The sequence below is a fragment of the Schistocerca cancellata genome, chromosome 2 (genome assembly GCF_023864275.1).
Source record: "Schistocerca cancellata isolate TAMUIC-IGC-003103 chromosome 2, iqSchCanc2.1, whole genome shotgun sequence".
Lineage (NCBI taxonomy): Eukaryota > Metazoa > Arthropoda > Insecta > Orthoptera > Acrididae > Schistocerca > Schistocerca cancellata.
Window position 1 is genome coordinate 1,047,657,999 of NC_064627.1, and position 21,524 is coordinate 1,047,679,522.

The 21,524-nt window shown below is 37.7% G+C and overlaps 1 protein-coding gene across 1 annotated transcript in view; it reads left to right on the forward strand.

The window, feature by feature from the left end:
- Positions 1 to 21,524, forward strand: part of LOC126149332 (ATP-binding cassette sub-family C member 4-like) — a 109,652-nt gene that overhangs the window by 50,889 nt on the left and 37,239 nt on the right. Inside the window, exons 13-19 of the mRNA XM_049915808.1 lie at positions 2,304 to 2,459; positions 7,525 to 7,721; positions 8,764 to 9,017; positions 9,132 to 9,211; positions 9,290 to 9,440; positions 9,548 to 9,654; positions 13,795 to 13,918. Coding sequence (XP_049771765.1) covers positions 2,304 to 2,459; positions 7,525 to 7,721; positions 8,764 to 9,017; positions 9,132 to 9,211; positions 9,290 to 9,440; positions 9,548 to 9,654; positions 13,795 to 13,918 — 1,069 coding nt within the window. The remainder of the gene's footprint in view (positions 1 to 2,303; positions 2,460 to 7,524; positions 7,722 to 8,763; positions 9,018 to 9,131; positions 9,212 to 9,289; positions 9,441 to 9,547; positions 9,655 to 13,794; positions 13,919 to 21,524) is intronic.

A 21,524-nucleotide genomic window follows, 5' to 3' on the forward strand; every position in this document is an offset into this window, starting at 1 on the left:
ATATGATAGGTTTCCAGAGGTTTATGGCACCAGATGCCTATGCACAGCTCACACACTTCCCGTAATTTATGGGAAGCTGGTGCCTAACATCATCCCTGTTGGGTCCCATCAGATTCAGATAAGCTGAATTTGATGAGAAAGATATAAACATGACTGCACTGTCACTCTCCTCAAATCTCATTGCAGTAAGATTCCGGTCTTATGATGTCCAGTTACCCTGCTGGAAGATGCCTTTGCCATTGGAAACCCATCAACCATAAGGTGATCATTAATAATGTTTATGTAGTCCACAGTTATTATGGTGTCTTTGATTACTACTGCAGGCCCCATGCAAGCCCAGGTGAATGCCCCCATAATGTAATACTGCTCCTACTGGCCTGATCCATGGCGCATTGCATGTTTTGAGCAGCTGTAAGCCTGGATGATAGCATATCTGAACATGACCATCAACCCAGGTTAACAATAAACAGGGTTCGTCTAAGTGACACTGATTTCATTACTCAGTGCTACAATCTTGATCATCCCGTGCTCACTGTAATTTAAACTGATGTTGTTAAGTCAACATGGAACACTGTGTGCTGAACAGTGTGCTCTGCATCAACACACTAGTGCTCTGCACCAGCACAGTACATCAGGTATGCCACAGATCACAGCCTATCCTGTTATAAAGTGTGGGCAAGCCTCTGATCACTATGTTCTATGATAAGATATGGACATCAAACTTCCTGTTGCCTACTCATGGTTTCAGCCTTCTTTAATCACATTCCATAGACACTAAAGACAGTAGCATGCAAACAGCCAATCAGTTTCACTGTTTGATATTGTGACATCCAGGCACTGGGCTACAATCTGGCTTTTGTCAGTCACTCAAGACAAAGGATTTCTGCATTTGCACCACTTTTAGTTGCTAGACGATCCCCTATTCATCTCTGCTCAGCTCATATTCTCTTAAGTCATGTGCCCTCAGCAACACTAGGCAAGACAACATACAACATTGCAGTGGGCAGTGGTCATATTTTGTATCCTGGTGGCTCAGAAGGTAACTTTCAGATTACAGACCCGATGGTCTACAATTCTACCTCCTGTAGGTTCCAGGATTTTTGTCACCTTAAACAGTGAGAAAATGTAAAGTCAGGTTGCACCATCCTTAAGCCTGTTAAATTATTCGTATCCACATTACCACCTGCATAAAAAACCTTGGCATTGAGAGATTGAATAATTTTTCTTTCAGGTTTGTGCAATCATGTAGGGCTTTGTGATTGGAAAAATCAAGACACACTGGGTTTGGGTGTATAAATAGTTCATAACATAATCCACCCTTATTGCTGAAGCTTTGGATGTACAGAAAGCAAAATAAAGTATTATAGGTTATTATTGTTGATGGCTCTACACTGATGTTACAGAAGACTTAAGAGCTGTTGTCTTTGGGTTTGGATGGTGAAGCTGGCTTCGAACCACAATAAAATTATTCACCACAAACTAGTGGAATTGAATTCTCAATTTTTTTCCTTCTGTATAAGATTGTTGTTTGAAAGGATTAAATCATTGCCCTAAAAATCAAGGTAATTTTTGGAAGGTATTATAAACTGGTCCCTGTTTGGAACCTGGGAATGTAGTTTAATATGCTACAGTCAAATAACAAGTAAATAATTAAATAAACTGATATGTTTGGAAAAGTTCAGAAAATTGACTTAAAATAAACATGTACATGTCACAGAAATGATGATGAACTGGAGCAGTAGATAAATTTGTAGTTAAAATGCCATTCATTTGTAATAATTTTTATTTCAGAAAAGTAAATGCTCTTATTCATGTGAACAATTTTTTTGAATAATAGCTTCCTTTGTTAATCATATAAAAGATTATATCTGTCTTTTTATCATTCAAATAAATGTTGACCAACATCAGTTGTATATGTATGGAAAGGGAAAGTATGAAGTTGGAACAGCAACAGGAAACTGGAGTTAGGAATATAACAGAAGGCAAATTTCACATTGAGGTAAACTTAAATTTCATTCTTTAACATTCCATTCTTGTTTCTTTGACTTTAGTGTGGATCCTTTGCTTAGTTTTTACTATTTAATTCTTAATTACTGTAATTCCTTCTAACCATTTGTTTGTGAGATAAATTTAAATTATAAATTATAAAAGGATGCATTTATACAACTTGCTGCTGCTGCTGCTGCTGCTGCTGCTAACAACTAATAAGTAATGCTCGTCTGTTAAGACATAATCTTGCAAATTAATTTTAGATAATTCATAGTGAAAAAACTTCATAGTGCTAGCAGTAATTATCATTTCAGGGTGAAATAGAAGCAAAAGGTTCATACAGAGACCTACAAAACACTGGCTTGGACTTTGCGAAGTTACTCGTAAAGGAAGAAGCTGCAGGTGATATGGGAAGAACACGAGGTCTGACTGAATTATTTGAAGATTCTGTTCAAGGTCGATCACATGAGGTAAAATAACTTAATCTCACTTGCCTGAAGAGGAATAAATTTAAGGAAGTAGATGAAAACAGCTTCTTTCTTTTTCTTTCTTTTTCTTTCTTTTTATTTCTTTTTATTTCTTTTTATTTCTTTTTATTTCTTTTTATTTCTTTTTATTTCTTTTTATTTCTTTTTATTTCTTTTTATTTCTTTTTCTTTCTTTTTCTTTCTTTTTCTTTCTTTTTCTTTCTTTTTCTTTCTTTTTCTTTCTTTTTCTTTCTTTTTCTTTCTTTTTCTTTCTTTTTCTTTCTTTCATATTCTTGGCCCATCAAGAAAGAGAACATTTGGGGTATGTGAAACAAGTCAGGTACACATAAATATGAGACAAATATATCATGGAAGCATGATCTGTTGACTGTATTAATAAATGTCACTATAGTGCTTGATGCTAGTTACATCTATGCCAGTAGGTGCTTAAATGCTTGTTTTTGATTTAGAAACATTTGAACTTGTAGTTTGTTTACCTACAGTTGCATATATTAAGAGTTAGTCTGTTGTGAATAAGTTAATTAAGATATTGCAGTTAAGTGAGTGCAGGGTTCTTATTGTAAGAAAAATTGGTTAACTTTCTCAATTATATCATACACTTGAAGTGCTAAGCTGTAGGCATAATTTTTGTGGCTCATTGAAATGAAAATTCGTGTAATGAAAAGTGTCAACTGCTTTAATTCCATTTTTAAACATGTAATCTGTGATGCAATGCATGATAAATGTGGCTGTTGCCAAAGAATAGTTGGTGAGAGTGGTATGCATAGTGTGGGTTGGAATTTCACATGTGGTTGACTGTAGTGGGAAACCTGACAAGGCTCTTCCTTGGAACTGTAGACCATGCAAAAGACAACAGAATTGCTGAACAGGAAACAGACTAGTGCACTTCAGGCTGAACTAGAACATGCAGCACTTACAGTAGTGAATAAATTTGACTTGTTACTTGAAGTACAAGAGGAAAAGCCTCATCCAGCTGTGGGGTCAGTTCAAAGTAAGAGTAGGAAGAAGTCTTCCTGCTAGGTAGTAACCATTGGAGGGGTGTAGGCCAGATGGTACAGGACAAGTTAGGAACAGGGTACCAGGTCATCAATATTGTGAAGCAAAGTGCCAGGCTTTTCCAGGTGACAGACGACATAAGGAATTTGTGCAAACATTTAAATACAGAGCATCAGATTATTGTAGTAAGTGGAGTGGGGAGCAGTCTGGCTAAGGACATTAATTACAGCATTAGGAGTGACCTGGATGAAACAGGAGTAGCAACAACATGCACAAATGGGTGTTTTGTGGTGGTCCTGTAGTGCCATGACCAGCCCTGAGTTAACACTGCTGTAAGCTATGTTGACACACAGTTGAGCAGGCTGCTGCTGACTTGAGTGAAATCCCATGTGTGTGCAGTGCCTGTTGCTTCCACTGAGAGATGTGGATGTACTACCTACAGCAACAAATGAGAGGGCAAGATGGATTGGCTGAGCATTTTTGCAAAAAATGCATGTGGGGCCACAATCTCACAAAGAAAGATCTCTCTGGCTGTTTGGGTCTGGGGGGGTACTCTTTTAGGTCAGGATCAGGACTCAGGCACCCTGTCAAAGAAGTCAAAATAACAAGAATGCCCCACAGGATGCTCAAGAATGCTCAGAAAAGTAGTTAGCTTATTTCACCAGAATATTAGAGGACTGGGTAATTACATAGAAGAGCTTCTTGTCTGTTTGGAAAATTTGGAGGCCTCTGATAACAAATGCATCATGTGTTTAATGAGAACCACATAACCACAGGGTAGCATAAATTACATGAGATTTGGCTCTAGCAGCTCACTCATGTAGAACTACTGTGAGATTAACAGTTGTTATGTATATTAATACAGAACCAAAATTCAAAAACATTGGGAAAGATTTTGTAGTGATCAGCACTCAGAAGTGTATGCTTGTGAATTACTACTGAAAAAAGGTTCACTTTAAATTGTAAATGTATACAGATCCTGTATACTGTTCATGAGGAATTTGGATTCCTTACTACACTTGCTTTGCTTAACAAACAGGTAAGTCTGGTGACTTCAATGTAGATTTTTTAAAAGATTGTGATAGGAAAAATGATCTGGAAACTTACAATTTCTTAGTAAGGAACTTTCTAGCACAGTTGGATAAAGACAGTAGGATCCTAATTGATGTTTTCTTTCATGAAGCTGAAAGCAAAGAGATAATTGATCATGATGCATTGTTAGGATAAATAATGTAGTGCCTTGCAGTATGGGTGCTCTTCAGTGGAAGTCAGTTAGAATAATTGACTCCAGGACAAATGGTTTTAAGAACAGTTTACAAGAGATGACCTAGAATGAAATTTATAATAAACCAAATGCTAATATGAGGGATTTAAGTATCTTGTGAAAAGAAAATGGAAATGACTGTTGGCAAGAACAGGTAAGAGATCCTGCTACAAAAACTGCTCAATTACAATGAAAAGTTAAGAAATCAAGAAACATCGACATAATGTCAGAAATAATTATTCCAACAACAGACATAAAGCTGTATCAAATGTACTGATAAGAGGCAGGACAACCAGCCACAGAACACAATAAATTGCTATAGCACTGATGGATGGGCTATAAATGTTGAGGCACAGATGGCAAATAAATTTAATAATTATTTCTTAAATACAGTAGAAAGCACAGGGACAAGCAGTTAGAGAAAAACTACAGCAGTATTTTTAAAAAATTCTCATACAATTAAATAAAGTTTCATAATCTTCTCCTTAAATAAAGAAAATTATATTTTCTCTCAAATAAAATTTCATCTGGATTTTATGCTCCTTCCAAGAGAGTACTAATTACTTGTTTCCATACAATAAGCCATGTTATCTGAAATATGAAATGCATCACTAACTTTGGGCTTTTTTCCATAGACAGAAATATGTCACTGTAAATCCTTCTATAAGGAAGGTGACAGGAGAAGTATCAGGAACTACTGACCTGTTTCACTGCTGACTTATTCCAAATTTTTTTGAGATGGTGCCATAACAGAGAACAGAATCTCACCGGACCAACAATAATATCCTCAGTATATCACAGTTTTGATTACAGAAGAGCTGCTCTACAGAGAATGCTATTGACATGTTCACTAACAAAATTTTAGAAGCATTAAATAATAAAATCAGCTGGTATTTTCTGTGACCTGTCAATGGCACTTTACTGTGTGAATCTCAATGTTCTTGCAGATAAGCAGAAGTTTTATGGGAATTGTGGTATAGCCGAACAACGTACAATGTCATGTCTAACAAAAGAATACAGGAGGTTGTACTCATTCAACAATGTAATACAGGGAAATTACTCTGACTGGAGCAAAATCAAATGTTTGATTTCCCAAGGCTCAATCTTAGGTCCACTACTGTTCCTCATTTATGTAAATGATCTTCAATGTAATACAGAACAAGCAGAATTAGTTCCTTTTGCAGATGACACAAATATTGTAATCAATCCAAACGTACATACAGAAACAGAATGGTGAACAGTGTTCTTAGATGTATCATTGACTAGTATTCTACAAATGGTCTCCCCCCTCAGTTTTAAAAAAGACACAATATATTCAGTTCTGCACATCCAAGGGTACTACGCCAATGATCAATGTAACTTACTGTGAGAAAATAATGAATAGGGAGGAAACTTCAAAATTGTTAGGTGTCTGTATTGATGAGAGAGAGATAAACTGGAAAAAGCACATTGTGTAAGTGCTAAAACAACTTAGTTCAGCCACATTTGCACTTAGAATAATTGAAAATCTTGGAGACACAAATCAGTAAGTTGACATTTTGCATACTTTCATTCAATATCATGATATGGAATAATATTCTGGGGTAACTCATATTGAAGAAAGTCTTTGTGGCTCAAAAATGTGCTGCAAGAATAATGTGGTGCTCGCCCTTGATCATCATGTAGATTCTGTTTGAGTTGGCCACTCTGATAACAGCTTCACAGTATATTTATTCCCTTGTGAAATTTGTTGTAAATAATCCACTCCAGCTCAAGAATGACGTACATAATTAAAATTTCAGAAGGAAAAATGACATTCATTACTTCACATTTAGATTGTCTTTAGCACAAACAGAGGTGTAAAATGCTGCAATTAAAAATTTTGATGACACTTAATGAGATCAAATGTCTGACACACAACAAAGTTAAATATGAAAACAAACTGAAAGTTTCTGGTTGACAACTCCTCTTCAGAAGATGACTACCTATTACTGTTATCTTTAATAATAAAAAATTTCAGCATGTTTTCATAATTCAATGCAAAATGGCTTGGTCCACATCTTTAAGATGTATTATGCATATGATCTGTGAACCATGAAACTAATTAGCCATATAAATGAGTCAATTAGTAGGAAAGCTGCTACTATGAAAAAGTTGCTCCCACTTCAGTTTTATTGTGTAGCTGCTATTTCTTGTATTAGGAGCTTAATATTTACTTCATTACAAAGGTATTTTCCAATGAAAATATTTTTACATATGTACTACTAAGTCCTATTTATGTTGTTTGTCATGCAGCTTTATAACAATAACTGAGGATACAACAGCACTGAGCAATTTATTTTTAATTCACTAGATTAAATTTGGATGGCATAAGCAGAAATAGTACTCACCAGTCCAGTGATTTTGTTGATGTTGTGAGCAGATAGTTTCCATGGATTGCTTATCTTTATACAAATTGACTTGTTTAACATCTGAGATGATTGATAGGATGTATAGAACTGAACGAATAATCTGCTTTAGTTCTACCACATAGCTCATTTTGCCAAGTGAGGTCCACACAACGTATGTTAACTTGAAGTGATCACATCATAATTAATACACAAGATACATTAGTGTTTCCTGCAGTGATCACAATGGATAAGTTTAATTAGTCACATTTTATCAGATCATGATCACATGACAAATTCCTCAGTGTTCAGCAAGGATCACTGCTGTGATTGTATAAAATCTAAAGTTGACATTTATCACTGTTATTGTCTTATCAAATGGTTGAGCATACATTAAAGGATTTCTCAATTTTGGTTACAGCAAAGCATGAGGTCAATGGATATGGCAAATTACCCTTTACCTGAGTCTGAAATGAGAACATTGGGTCATTTATCAGCCACTGTATATAATGCCTACTTTTCTGCTGGTGGCAGTTGGCTCCTACGTGTTGTGGTTTTGATAGGATTTATACTCACTCCCATTATAACAAGTGGAGCTGATTATTGGGTTGCATATTGGTGAGTTCCTCAAAATATTTGCAAACATCATTTGCATTGTGTGCATGACTAGTCATACTTCCACAGAATAATGCAGTATTCGTTTTTAACCCTTCTTCAAACAGAAATATTAATAAATTCCTGATACAACATTTTGTTATGATACTCTGTTACCTACAGTTGTGTGTTTGTCTCCCTACAGTACTGCAGGTATAAATTTACCATGCTTTGTGACACAGTATTTTATGCGGGTGATGTAATGCTCCGTCAAGATCATAAACTGGGTTAATTAAAACATAATCTTCCAATAGAAACAGATTCACTGACAAATTAAAGGCAAATTCCTCCTTAAAAAAGAGGAAGAGGTATGTAAATTAAAAACACTGGAGAAGACAGTAAATCGGAAACATTTCTTGGATTTTGTATTGAGCAGATATTTAGCTAGAATATTTACACCAATAAATTATGTACCAGACACTGTATGGCAGTACTTAGTTTATACGTTTATAATCACCTACAAAGAATGTTAACTTTCCATTAGAATATACACACACCAATGTAACATGAAATGAACATGCAGTTGACTTTGTCAGGCTATAAATAATCCACAATATATATAAACATTCTGGACCTGTGTATAATTTAATTAAAAATATAATACTGAGCTTAATAAATCAGAGTATAATGATTAATGAAAACAGAGAATTCGACTTTATGTAAGAATTTAGTGTAAAATATATCACCTAGTGTCCTGATGTCTAACAGTGTAGAATTATAAAACTTAAAATTGTATATAATTACTAAATATAACAACTTACCTACATGGTGTGGCAAACAACCTATTTGTGCACAATCTGCTTTTAAAATTGCAAAACTATAGTGGTCATAAGTATTATGTAATTGGGTTCACTGAAATAATGATGATATAAAGGACTTCTTCTATAATTATTTTAGCTTCAGTTAGACTAGGAAACCACTTAAGCACCATGTAATATCCTAATCATTATTGTCTAAAAAATGTTTAACATAAAAGGTTTATTCACCATTAATGATTTTCCAACAGGACAAACAATGAGGAGCAGCAATACATTACTAATACTACTATTACTGGAAACAAAACTGGAGAAGTGTCTTGGTTAGATACATTCACATGCACTTACATTTATACTGGATTGACAATTGGGACATTGTTGTCAACACTTGGACGTTCATTTTTATTCTTTTGGTTTGCAATTCATGCTTCCATGTGCCTGCATAACAACATGTTCAAGAGTGTCTTAACTGCATCAATGCGTTTCTTCAATGCTAATCCTTCAGGTTGGTTTTAGTTATTTTTGCTTTATCATAGTCTGTAACAGTTTTAATGCAAAATATATTTATTATTCACACAAAATATATTCTTCCAAGGTTAATAATTAATTTTCTTTACAGGCAGAATAGTGAACAGATTTTCAAAGGACATGGGAATTGTTGATGAGAAGTTACCAGTTTCTATTATGGAATGCTTTCATGTGAGTAGATAGGTGGCACATTCAAAAAGTGAGTGAAATCTATTGTTTCAAAACTTATTGTTCAGCTCCAATTTTCAGATCATCCTGGTACTTCTTGGAGTTGTCACCATGGTAGCAGTTGTAAATTATTGGTTGCTAGTTCCTACATGTTTACTTGCAGTTTTTGGTTGTATTATGCGCCAACTCTTCCTTTCAACTGCAGGCAGTTTAAAGAGACTGGAAGCAATAAGTGAGTACATTTCCAGTTTATTATGCTACTGTGTAAAAACAAAAAATACTAGATCTTCAAAATGTCTGACTTTTTGTAACTGCAATTATTAAAACTTTCTCTTGCAGCTCGGAGTCCAATATTCACACATTTAAATGCCTCTATCCAGGGACTCAGCACTATCAGAGCATTTGGTGCACAGACACTTCTTAGCAAAGAGTTTGATAAGCATCAGGTAAGAAAGAAGTGTTATTAAATTGTTCACTCGTAATGCAAGAGAGTGATTTAATAAAATTAGTGTGGCAGAAACATTTAGAAGAGAATTTCTATGTTGTCAAAATTAATGAACCACTGACTGTTTATTAACTAAAAATGACTATTTTAAAAATGTGTAGTACTTAGTGTACCAGATCACTGTAGTCTAACAAAGTGGTGACTGACCAATGAGTGATGGAAAAATTGTCACTCCACTCTCTCCTGTCTCCCACATACACAACAGCATGGGGCCCACATGTACAGAGTGATTATAATCAAACTTTCAAACTGCTGGTCAGAATGACATCAAATTATCAGAGAAGATGGAAAACACATGGCAAAAGAAAAAATACTGTAAAAATTGATCAATAGATGGTGCTGTATGTGTCAGAATACATAAATGAAAACACCTGTCATGTGCACGACCCATTGAAGTTAGTATAAACACGCCAGGTACACGGCTTTTCCTCCTTTCACGTCTGTAACGTTCGACATGACTGTCTCAATGCAGGATCGCACTCTGTTTGTAAAGCTATATGATAAGAATGATGACAGTGCACATGTCAGTCTACAGAAGTTCTGGACACTGAAGAGTTTGAAAAAGAGGCATTGGTCCAATGACTGCTGTGGGTCTGGAGATGGAGTCTGTGTCAACTAGTGCTTAAAAATCAGGTCATCAGAACTATAATGGTAAAGGTTAGAATCCAACAAGTAAAGAGGCAAAATCTGTAATGGGCAATGTAGCTACTCCTGGACTTTAGTGTTAATTATCTCGCAAGATAATTAGTTTCACATACACTGAAGTTCATTACTGAAACTTTAGGATGCCAGTCTCCCTACTGAGTGCTGTCACTAAGTCCATAAATACATACAAGCTAAAACATTAATTGCCAAATTTAACTGCAGTAAAAAGTTAGTTACATCTTTTAAGTAACAGATTCCCAGTAAAACTAGTTGTCACTGGGATCAGCACATGAAAAATGCTTTCATTAAAAAATTTAAATGGAGTAAAGTTAGCAAAGGTTTCAAAATATCTGAGCACTTACTGCCTGCATACTAATTAGTAAAGTGCATGCAAATTGAAAAATAAGTAAAATAAAAATAATTCTGCAGAGCTGCAATAAGAGCAGATAGAAGAGTCAAAGTTGCTCACTTTAAACATGAGCTCTGGAACTCGACTGTGAATACTCATGTAATTGACAAATACCTGGACTCGGTTTTGCCAAATCTAAAACACCCCAAGTGTACTTCAAACTTGCTTATTTAGCCAAATGGTCATTCCCAGTGCATGGTGCATGCGCTATTCTAGTGACTTCACAAGTTTACACTGTCTAATGTAGATCAAGGAATCTGCAGGTGATCTTTTTACAGAACCAGCAAGATCTCTCTCTCTCTCTCTCTCTCTCTCTCTCTCTCTCTCTCTCTCTGACCACCTTTCAGCAGCTCCAGACCAACAGGCCCTGATAATCATCTAAAAAAATTTTGTAAATTGATGGCTGTGCAGATGCTGCCTTTAAATCATCTGCCAGTCTTCAGACAGAACTGGGACTGGTCTTGGAACTTAAGTGACAGTATGTGGTGTGAAGGGGGCAATGATCTGCAACATGTGCTGTTGACTGCTCACAGAATGACCTCTTCCACAGGATGGAAAATTCTTCCTGGAATACAAAGAGTGTACATCAGTTAATTTTCCTCGTGTGATACCTTTTCCCCAAGAGGGCACTCGTGCACCTGTTATTAAAAAAGCTTACTAATAACAGCTTATTTTCCCTCTGGAGATGGCCAGACTGATTGAGATCATCGCACAAGCAGGGCAGGCAAGGCTTGCTGGCTCTCTCGTTATCCCATTTATGCCTCAAACCTAGGTGGTGATGGTATGTGATTGGTATTTGACATTAGCTGTCTACCTTTATTGCAAAACAGCTCCATATTTTGGCATGTCCAGCCAACTGCCATCAGGTGACTGTTCGTTGCCAGACCAGGGTTCTCTCAGGGCCCACATCAGCAAAAACTCTAGCTGTCAAGCTTAATGGGAAACTGCCCACCAGTGCAACTTGCAAAGGCTGTATAAAGCTGGAAGATAGTGGCCATTGTAGCTTCAAGCTGTTCGTGAACAGTCATGAATGCCTTCATCGTGATTTAGCATAGGCCACAATCTCTGGCAAATGCACATGTAGCTAAAAAAAGTTAATGAGGTGAACTGGTCATAACAGTGGCATGAAACTACACTAATTAACTCACACTGCACTACCGATGACAAAATATGACTATTGAAATAAAATCATTGGCTTTAGACATTGATCACACTTGGCTACTTCTGTGCCTCCACACCGTGAAACAGTTCGCTGTGCCTGCATGTCACGAAACAATTTGGCTAAAGAGCATGTCTATCAACTTAGAAACCAAACTGATGTTTAGTTACAGACAATAAATTGCAGAACTGTGTATTCTGAAGGTAAAAAAGAAAACAAAATTGTGTGTGAACTTGTGTTTTACTACAGAGGAATAGAGATTACAGAAAAATCATATGGGGGGCTTTATTATAAACCACAAAATTAGTGTACGCGCGCGCGCGCACACACACACACACACACACACACACACACACACACACACACACACACACACACACACACACACCCCTGTGATTAAGGAAGGAGATAGAAATAGAATATTTATGAAGTGCAGTGATGACTGAATAAAAGAAAATTCCATCATAAAATCACTGGGAATTTTGTGTAAATTTCCAAAAAATTGAAAGGGATTATTTATCCACATTTCGTTAAATTTCCAAACACGAAATTAAATTTCTATTTGCTTTTCTGCCTGTGTTTTGGCTTAAATGTCTCCCTAATGTTCACATACATTATTCATGTTTACATTACATTCTTCTGTTGGTCTACAGTCCATTGCGGACCTTGGATCCTCAAAAATTTTTCTGGAAGGTGTTCAGATTACATGCTAATTCTTTAATTCATGTGTCCCATTCTCTTTACCTGCTCTTTGATACCATTTACCCACCTCGTTTTCACTCGGGTGCTCTTTTTGATCTCTGGGATTTCCAGTTAGTATTTTCTTTGGCAATCTGAATCGACCATCCATCTCAAATGCCCATCTGTCTCATTGGCTTTACAATTTTTACAATAGCTGGCTCTACATGTGGCATACAGCTCATTGTTATACTTTCTCCTCCACCTCCTTCCTTGCAACAAGGGCCTATTACTCTCTGGAGTACCTTACTCTCAAAGGCAATCAGCTTATTAGTATCCCTTACTAGTGGCAAAGTTTCTGAAGCATATGTGAGCATTAGAATTGTATTTAAGATAGTTGTTTTGTTACAGCAAAACATGGTCTATTGGCTGCCAATAGCCACTGTTTAATTTAGCATGATGTATCATCGTGAATTTGAAAAGTGGAATCTACTGTAATCTAAAATCAGAGTAATTGATTTTGGCATGTTTCTCACTTGTGTTCTACCATAAGGCTAATTAATACTTCAACTATTCTGTGATAAATCACCCTGGCCATTAGGTTGGCTTCTATTATCACATGTTCCGATTTTATGTTTAAAAGAACACATGCCACCACATCTCCTTGGTGCACAACACTGTGTATAACCAGTGACTTGGATAATACTCCTTGAACACCAGTTCTCTCACATTGCTTATATTTGCATTACTAAGACAGGCAGATTTTCTTTATCTAACATATGGTGCAATAAACTTAAACCTCAACCTTTGCTTTTTGTGGACATTGCTCTGAGCTACCCAGAAAACACTCATCGACCTCACAGCTTTCCTTTTCCAATAATCCTATATTGCATTAAAAATTCCCAAAGCACTTTAGCCTATCTTGCTAGACTAAAGGTACTGGAAAAAGGTATTCATAGAAAATGTTTCATGGCCTAGGGATTAATTTCATCTTGACTGATAAGCCTGTTTCACTATCAAAAGTTTGATTTATAATGAGTAGCCAGACACCAAAACCCCTGTGCATTAATTTTTCAGCTGCTTCTGTTCTTAAAGACCAAAGTTTCCATTGCATTTCAGTTTTAATTAAGATGATTAAAAACACCAAAATTACTGAACTGGTAATCAAGGAATAGTTTCCTTGTTTCCAGGACCTGAATACAACTGCATTCTATATGTTCCTGTCAACTAGCAGAGCCTTTGCTTATTGGCTTGATGTGGGATGCTTGGCCTACATAGCAGTTGTCACCTTCAGCTTTCTACTTTACGGTGAAGGTAAGCACCACATTTCTGATATCGATGAATTATGGTATAAACTAGGATTTGGATATAAGGGCAATATTGTACTATATTATATTATGGAACTAAACAGACTGCTATGTTTGATTATATTGTTTAGTATTACAGGCTTATTTCATGTGATTGCCACCTTCAGATTATCTTTGAAAAGTACATAGTTTGGTGCAATATCTGCTTCATTCTATTTATTTCTGTCATCCAATACTATGCCATTATGTAATCACTAAAAGATTTTCATACAGAATATATGTGCCACAAATGTCAGACTTAAAGCATGCATGTCAATAACTCATGAATAAATCATAGATCAAACCCTTACTTCAACATATAGCATGAACTCATCTTAGTCACTTGTCAAAACTATACACAGCATACTATCAAACAAGAATAATATAAATCACAAAACAGAGCATCAATAAATCTAACACATCCTCAAGCTAACTTAATCATAATCTCTAATATCATAGAATATACTTCATAACATCCTGTCTTCACAGTGCCTAAAAACTATTATATTACCCCTAGCAGAGCAATGCATTGCAGATAATTCACATGTCACTCAGAATAATACCGCATATACTTAGAACAAAAACACATTAGAATGGAACTGATTTTTCAAACATCCCACAGTATTCACATTCCTTTACTCTGCAATCTTTCTCATCTAGTAAACTTTCTCTAAAAGAAGTACAAGTAAACATTTGACATTGTTTGCAATAATAAATCTAATAGTTTCATATCATTATTTTCCATTCACAAAGACTTCAGATATTTCAATATATGGGTTTTAGTGTTGGACTGCTGAATCCAATGATGCACACTATAACACATGTAATAAACACTATTTTATTACTTGGAAGCACACATATACAGTTAGATACATTCTTGATCTCCGTCCACATGTGTAAACTTTTGCATATGGCCACAGACTGCTGCAAAGAGCTTGGTAAAACAAAGATAATACACACGACTTGGTCGATAGTTGCCACGTTAGCCCCCCCCCCCCCCCCCCCCCTGAGCCAGAGTGTGGAGCACAAAACATAAATACTTGGGCATACATGTAAAGGGAATACCCATGGAGGAGGGAGAGGGTGTTTAAACTGAAACCATACCATACCATACCTTACATTACATTAGTAATGGAAGTCCTTGAGCCAGCAGGGAGTGGGGGGGAGGAGAGGGAGGGGAGGGCGGATGGTCCTGCCTGACCAGGTGAATCCTCGTACAGCAGTTGAGTGATCCAGGGAGGGAACTGTGGGTTGTGAGGAGTTGGGGTAGCGGACCTGAATGCCTGTTGCAGTACGTAGTACTTTTACCATTGATAGGTCAGTAACAACAGGCAAGGGGACATACTGGAGAAGGTGAATGTGGGTTAAGTTGTCATTGAGACAGCTGGCTTGTTCATAGAATGTGCATGGCATCCTACTTTTGTGTGCTGACAAGCCACACAATCTCACGCAAAACTGTGAAATTGTTTTATCACCCCGAGTCAAACAAAACATTCACATATCAGACGTGTGGTGGCGCGAATGCGAGGGTGTGCCAAGTTGTGGATACTATTAAAAATGTCGCAGCAGAGAGGTGCCAGAATCACCGGACGTATGCGTCCTGTTGAAATGAAATGTCACACCAGATGGGTGTTGAAAACCCAGAAAGTGTCCATAACGCTAGTTGGAGTCCTGTTTTAACATCAGAGGCCAATGCAGCGAGTTCAGTATCATCTGTCTGCAATTTAGGGAGTTCACTGAGGTCCAGTTGTGAAGATAAAACCGACAAACGAGATAGAAAATCGGCGACGACATTGTCTGCACCTCTGATGTAACGTATGTCATTCATGAACTGACATATGAGGTCCATATGATGAAAACGTTTTGGGGACGAGTCCTTGCCTGGGTGACAGAAAGCATATACCAATGGCTCATGGTCGGTAAATACCACGAGATGGCGACCTTCGATATTGTCTTGGAACTATTTGATAGTGTCATAAACAGCAAACAGTTCCTGGTCAAAGGTCGACCATTTATGTCGGGAAGCGGACAGTTTGTGGGAGAAAAATCTGAGTGGCTGTACAACAGAACCCACGGATTGCTGAAGTGCTGCCCCCACTGCTGTATCACTTGCATCTGTAGTAAGCGAGATGGGAGCATCAGGAATGGGATGAGCGAGCGTAACAGTTGTCTGTAAGGCTGACTTTAGGTTATCGAATGCGCAAGCATATCTGGAGTCCACGTGACTGCCCGAGACCCTCAAGTGTTTTTTCCTGCGAGAGCATCCATCAGTGGGACTTGTATGTCGGCAGTGTGGGGGGGATGTGTTGCAGTAATTTCCACATTCCAAGGAAGTGGTGGAGGCCCTGAAAATTTTTAGGCAAAGGCACCATACTAATGGCCTCGACCATTCGGGTAGGGTGCAGATGCCATCAGCAGAAACCCCGTGGCCCAGAAAAGTCACACTAGTGCAGTGGAGTTGTGACTTGTCATTGTTCACTAGGACATCATTTGCTTTTAATAGTTGGAACACTGTATTTAAATGGAGTTAATGTTCCTCGAGGGAGGAAGAAAAAATTAACAAGTCATCCAGGTAGGCATATGCAAAGTCCAGTTCTCTGACCGAGTTGATGAACCGTTGCCATGTCTGTGCAGCATTTTTAAGGCCGAACAGCATAAACAAATACTGAACAACCCGAACGGGGTGGTGGTAGCAGCAGTTTTTCAACTTCTTTGGTGCCATTGGCAGTTGGTGACACGCCTTGACACAGTCGATTACACTGAAAATTCATGCCCCCATGCAGTTGGGAAGCAAAGTCTTGAATATTTGGAATGGGATAATTATCTAGAATTGTTCTGGTGAAAAGTGCCCGATAATCACTGCAGAGGCGGAAAGTGTCATCCTTCTTGGGCACCAAATGAATGGGTGATGACCAACTACTAGAAGAAGTTAAATAGTCTTATTATCTAAAAGTTCCTGAATAATAGCTTTGGCGTGTTTAAGTTTTTCCGGATTTAAGTGCCTAGCCTTTTGTATGTACCAGTGGGTCTTCTGTGGTATTGATTCTGTGGACAGTACCATTGTTGATCACGAACACCGATGGGGATGATGGGCCTGCACCCGATGCAAAACAACTAACCTGTAGTGCAGACGCTTGTGTGTCCTAGGCCAGTGGGTCAGCAGCTGTGGCAGGGATCCACTGGTAGTTCTTGTCGTAGAGCTCAGTGGGGTACTTGGTAGCATCACGGGCACAGCTTCTGTCCGGCAGTATAAACGTCACGCGTCATCATTGGCTGGTGCGAGGAAGCAGTGTGTGGGGGGGAGGGGTCTGGGGCATGGCTGTGTGAGACAGCTTGGTGACCTGATTACGAGTGTCTGTGAGCTTGGCTTGCACAGCGGCGATGCATAAGCAGAGTTCATCGTTGTGTGATCTGAGAGAGAGCACTGCAACAGCGGTTTCAGCTAGCTCTCACAATAGTGGCGCTCTCAGATGAGACAGAAGAGATACCTGAACTGATGGTACGGTCTGTGGAGTTAATGGTTAGTGTACTTCATTGTAGATTAGGTGACAGTGTGTGGGCTAAGAGAGAATCTACCCCGAGCACGGATTCATCCACCTCTGGGATAACGAAAGTCCACTGGAAGGGGGTGTTAATGTCCTGCAGTTTCAGGCTTAAATTAGTTATTCCATGAGATTGAATCAGGGACTTATTGGCAGCTCAAAGTGGGGGGACTAACCTCGGCCCCTGTGTCAACTAGAAATGAAAGGGGGTAGGGGGGTGTCTGGTGCAAACTGTGGAGTTCCAGGATAAACATGAAATTTCCCATCTTGGGTGTCTGGCTCGATTTGTAACGCCACTGATTCAGGTGTAAAGTTCGCTCTGGCACTTGGGAAACCCGAAAACATAGTCCCTGGGGTTTGAGCACATTGTGTCTGCAGTTGTTGAGCACTCGGAACACTTGGAAAGTTAATACTGAACTTAAAACATTCGTATTCAAAGTTTTGTGTGCAAAAAACGTTCTGTTGGTAAGGAACACTGCCACATGACTGCTGACTCATGTACAATAACAGAAAGTTATTGTTTGTACCTGATGCTGGCACCCATGGCTGTGGGAATGCAGAAGCACTGTCATGTTACATACTGCTAATAGGTGTGTTTGGAAACTGTGTTGAACACACAGTGGATAATTGGAAAACGCTACCAAAGTGTCCATTGGGAGAACTTAGCTGGCACGCATGTGATCCATTGTGTACTGCTCGATGGAACGAAAGTTTGTTGTAGCACCCGAAAACAAAAGTCAGGGTCACCGGTATGGGTTTTAGTGTTGTAGGACTGCCGAATCAAATGATGCACACTATACCACATGTAATAAACACTATTTTATTACTCGGAAGCACACATGTACAGTTAGATACATTCTTGATCTCTGTCCACGTATGTAAACTTTCGCATGTGGCCACAGACTGCAGCAAAGAGTTTGGCAAAACAGAGATATTACACTTGACTTGCTTGATGGTCGCCACAAATATTATCAAATGTAGCTGCTGGCTATAACTACAATATGATGATAAATTACCTTCAGTCAAAATTCCCACCCTCAAAAATCAGTATTTCAGATCTGTTCCCCTTTCTGCTATTTCGAGACAGCAAACCTACAGCATTACATAGCTTTGTGTAAATACACTAGATCAAAAATGTTTCAAAACATTTAAAAATCTTTACACTGAACTTTTTGTTGACACAAATTTCATTAACTTCATATTCAGTGAAATTTTTGAATTACAGTAAATGTAATGCAATCTTCAAAGTTTCTCAACATAAACAACAGAATCATTCTCTATTTCAAAATGTTACAATTTCTAGCATTGTACTTCAAAATAATTTTCATTATCACAGTGAGATCATGGATTTTAACCTAAGTCATAAATATATATACTACAAATTGCTTTATACACAAATAGAATAAGATAGACTGATAAAAAAAGAAAATTTGTATGAAGATAAACAGGAGTCAGACAAAACATGCAGTATGGAAGTTAAAATCTTCGAAATAATTTTGCAAGAGCATTGGGCCCTGGACTTGAAACATCCATGTTAAAAGTGCTTGTGACACCATGAGGATACCTTTCACTACAGTGTCCCTGTTCCACTTTCCTGGTTTCCAATTGTTTCAAATTTTGTCACTGATTCATTGGCAAACCCTAGTTGTATTAGTTCAGAGTTTACAACTTTTCTTCCACACATCCTGTATCAACATCTAAACTTTTTTCTTTACGTTTCTTCTAACTCTGTACCAGATCATGTTGTTCACAGCACTGGCATCTTTACTTTCCCACATTCCAACTCTTAAGTTTGTTAAAGCAATCCTAAAACCCAAATTTTCACATTAACCTGCTATAGTAGTAGTTTATTATTACAGCTGCTTGCAGTGTCCTACTACTAAAAATGTTTGGTAGTATCCTCACACTAGATATAATCTAACAATTATTACTTAAGCTTTTAATATAACTCATTATTTATTGAAGTGTGAAGCTGCATTGAGATTAACATTACCTAGCTTTGTAACAGTTTCCAAATTTACGCCAGTTCACAGCTGCTGCAGTCGTGTCTTCTTAATTTACTCTTGGTATTGGTAGCAAGATGTCTGCCTCTCCTCAACCAACAGTGTGTGTGTAATTCATAGATTGGAACTATTGTAGTGGAGGACAAACTAATTTAATGATCATTGGGTCACTGACAGTATAAAGATGATATGAAATCCTTGCTGGTGTGGTGGTGATTCATTTGTGAAAACTTATGTTCACATTCACTAGTACATATAGGAGCATACGTCACTGCACTGAGCAGAGGCAGGAAGGATGCTGAAATTTTATTCTTTATCAAATAATCCTGAAATCCTAAGTGTCCCTCTCTCTGGAATACCAAAATGACCTAAAATTTTACACTTGTTTCAACATATGTTCCAGGATTTTCAACACAAATTGAAGAGTCCAACACATCTGCACATTGAGAGATAACAGTATTTTCTGCCTGCAGGAGACAATTCTCCAACTACTGTTTTAAACAATCATGAAAACTGTTGAGCTAAGAATGTCTGCTTTTTGTTCCGTTTTCCAATGCATTCAACTCTTCTACTACTTTGAGAGCTTCACAGTAATGAGGACCACTGCTCAGTTTCCTTCTTCGAACATTTCTGATCTTTTGTTGGACAAAATGCCATGCAATGTCTTGGTGACTCTAGTTAGACTTGGATCTGATAATTCTTGCAGGGTGCCACATATTAATGAAATCAACTTCTGTGATGGACTTGAATAAATGTTCATATATGTGTCAGCTGACTTCCTGCTTTGATCATCTTTGGCAGCTATGAGGTGAACAACCAAAGCTTGGGAGTTTCCCAAACTACTGACACACTTCAGAAGCTTGATACTGCCCACCTGATACCAAAGATTCTGCCTATTTTGTGAATTTCAATTTAAAGTATCTCTGCATTCTTCAGTAAATAGTGGTGCATTGAATATAGCTTGTTTAAGAAAGACCTGAAGTGAATTACATGTGATGCAAACTCTTTATTAAGTCACCAACTGACAGTCTATAACTAGTGCAACAGGAAACTAAAATCTGGGGGAAATGCAGTTCATTGATGTTGTTGTTGTTGTGGTCTTCAGACCTGACACTGGTTTGATGCAGCTCTCCATGCTACTCTATCCTGTGCAAGCTTCATAATCTCCTGTTACCTACTGCAGCCTACATCCTTCTGAATCTGCTTAGTGTATTCATCTCTTGGTATCCCTCTACGATTTTTACCCTCCATGCTGCCCTCCAGTACTAAATTGGTGATCCCTCAATGCCTCGGAACATGTCCTACCAACCGATCCCTTCTTCTAGTCAGGTTGTGCCACAAATTTCTCTTCTCTGTAATTCTATTCAATACCTCCTCATTAGTTATGTGATCTACCCATCTAATCTTCAGCTGTAGCACCACATTTCGAAAGCTTCTATTCTCTTCTTGTCTACATTATTTATTGTTCACATTTCACTTCCATACATGGCTACACTCCATACAAATACTTTCAGAAACGACTTGCTGACACTTAAATCTATACTCGATGTTAACAAATTTCTCTTCTTCAGAAACGCTTTCCTTGCCATTGCCAGTCTACATTTTATATCCTCTCTACTTCAACCATCATCAGTTATTTTGCTCCCCAAATACCAAAACTCCTTTACTACTTTAAGTTTTAAATTTCCTAATCTAATTCCCTCAGCATCACCCGACTTAATTCGACTACATTCCAGTATCCTTGTTTTGCTTTTGTTGATGATCTTATACCCTCCTTTCAAGACACTGTCCATTCCGTTCAACTGCTCTTCCAAGTCCTTTGCTGTCTCTGATAGAATTACAATGTCATCTGTGAACCTCAAAGCTTTTATTTCTTCTCCATGGATTTTGATACCTACTCCAAATTTTTCTTTTGTTTCCTTTACTGCTTGCTCAATATACAGATTGAATAACATCGGGGATAGGCTTCAACCCTGTCTCACTCCCTTCCCAACCACTGCTTCCCTTTCATACCCCTCAACTCTAATAA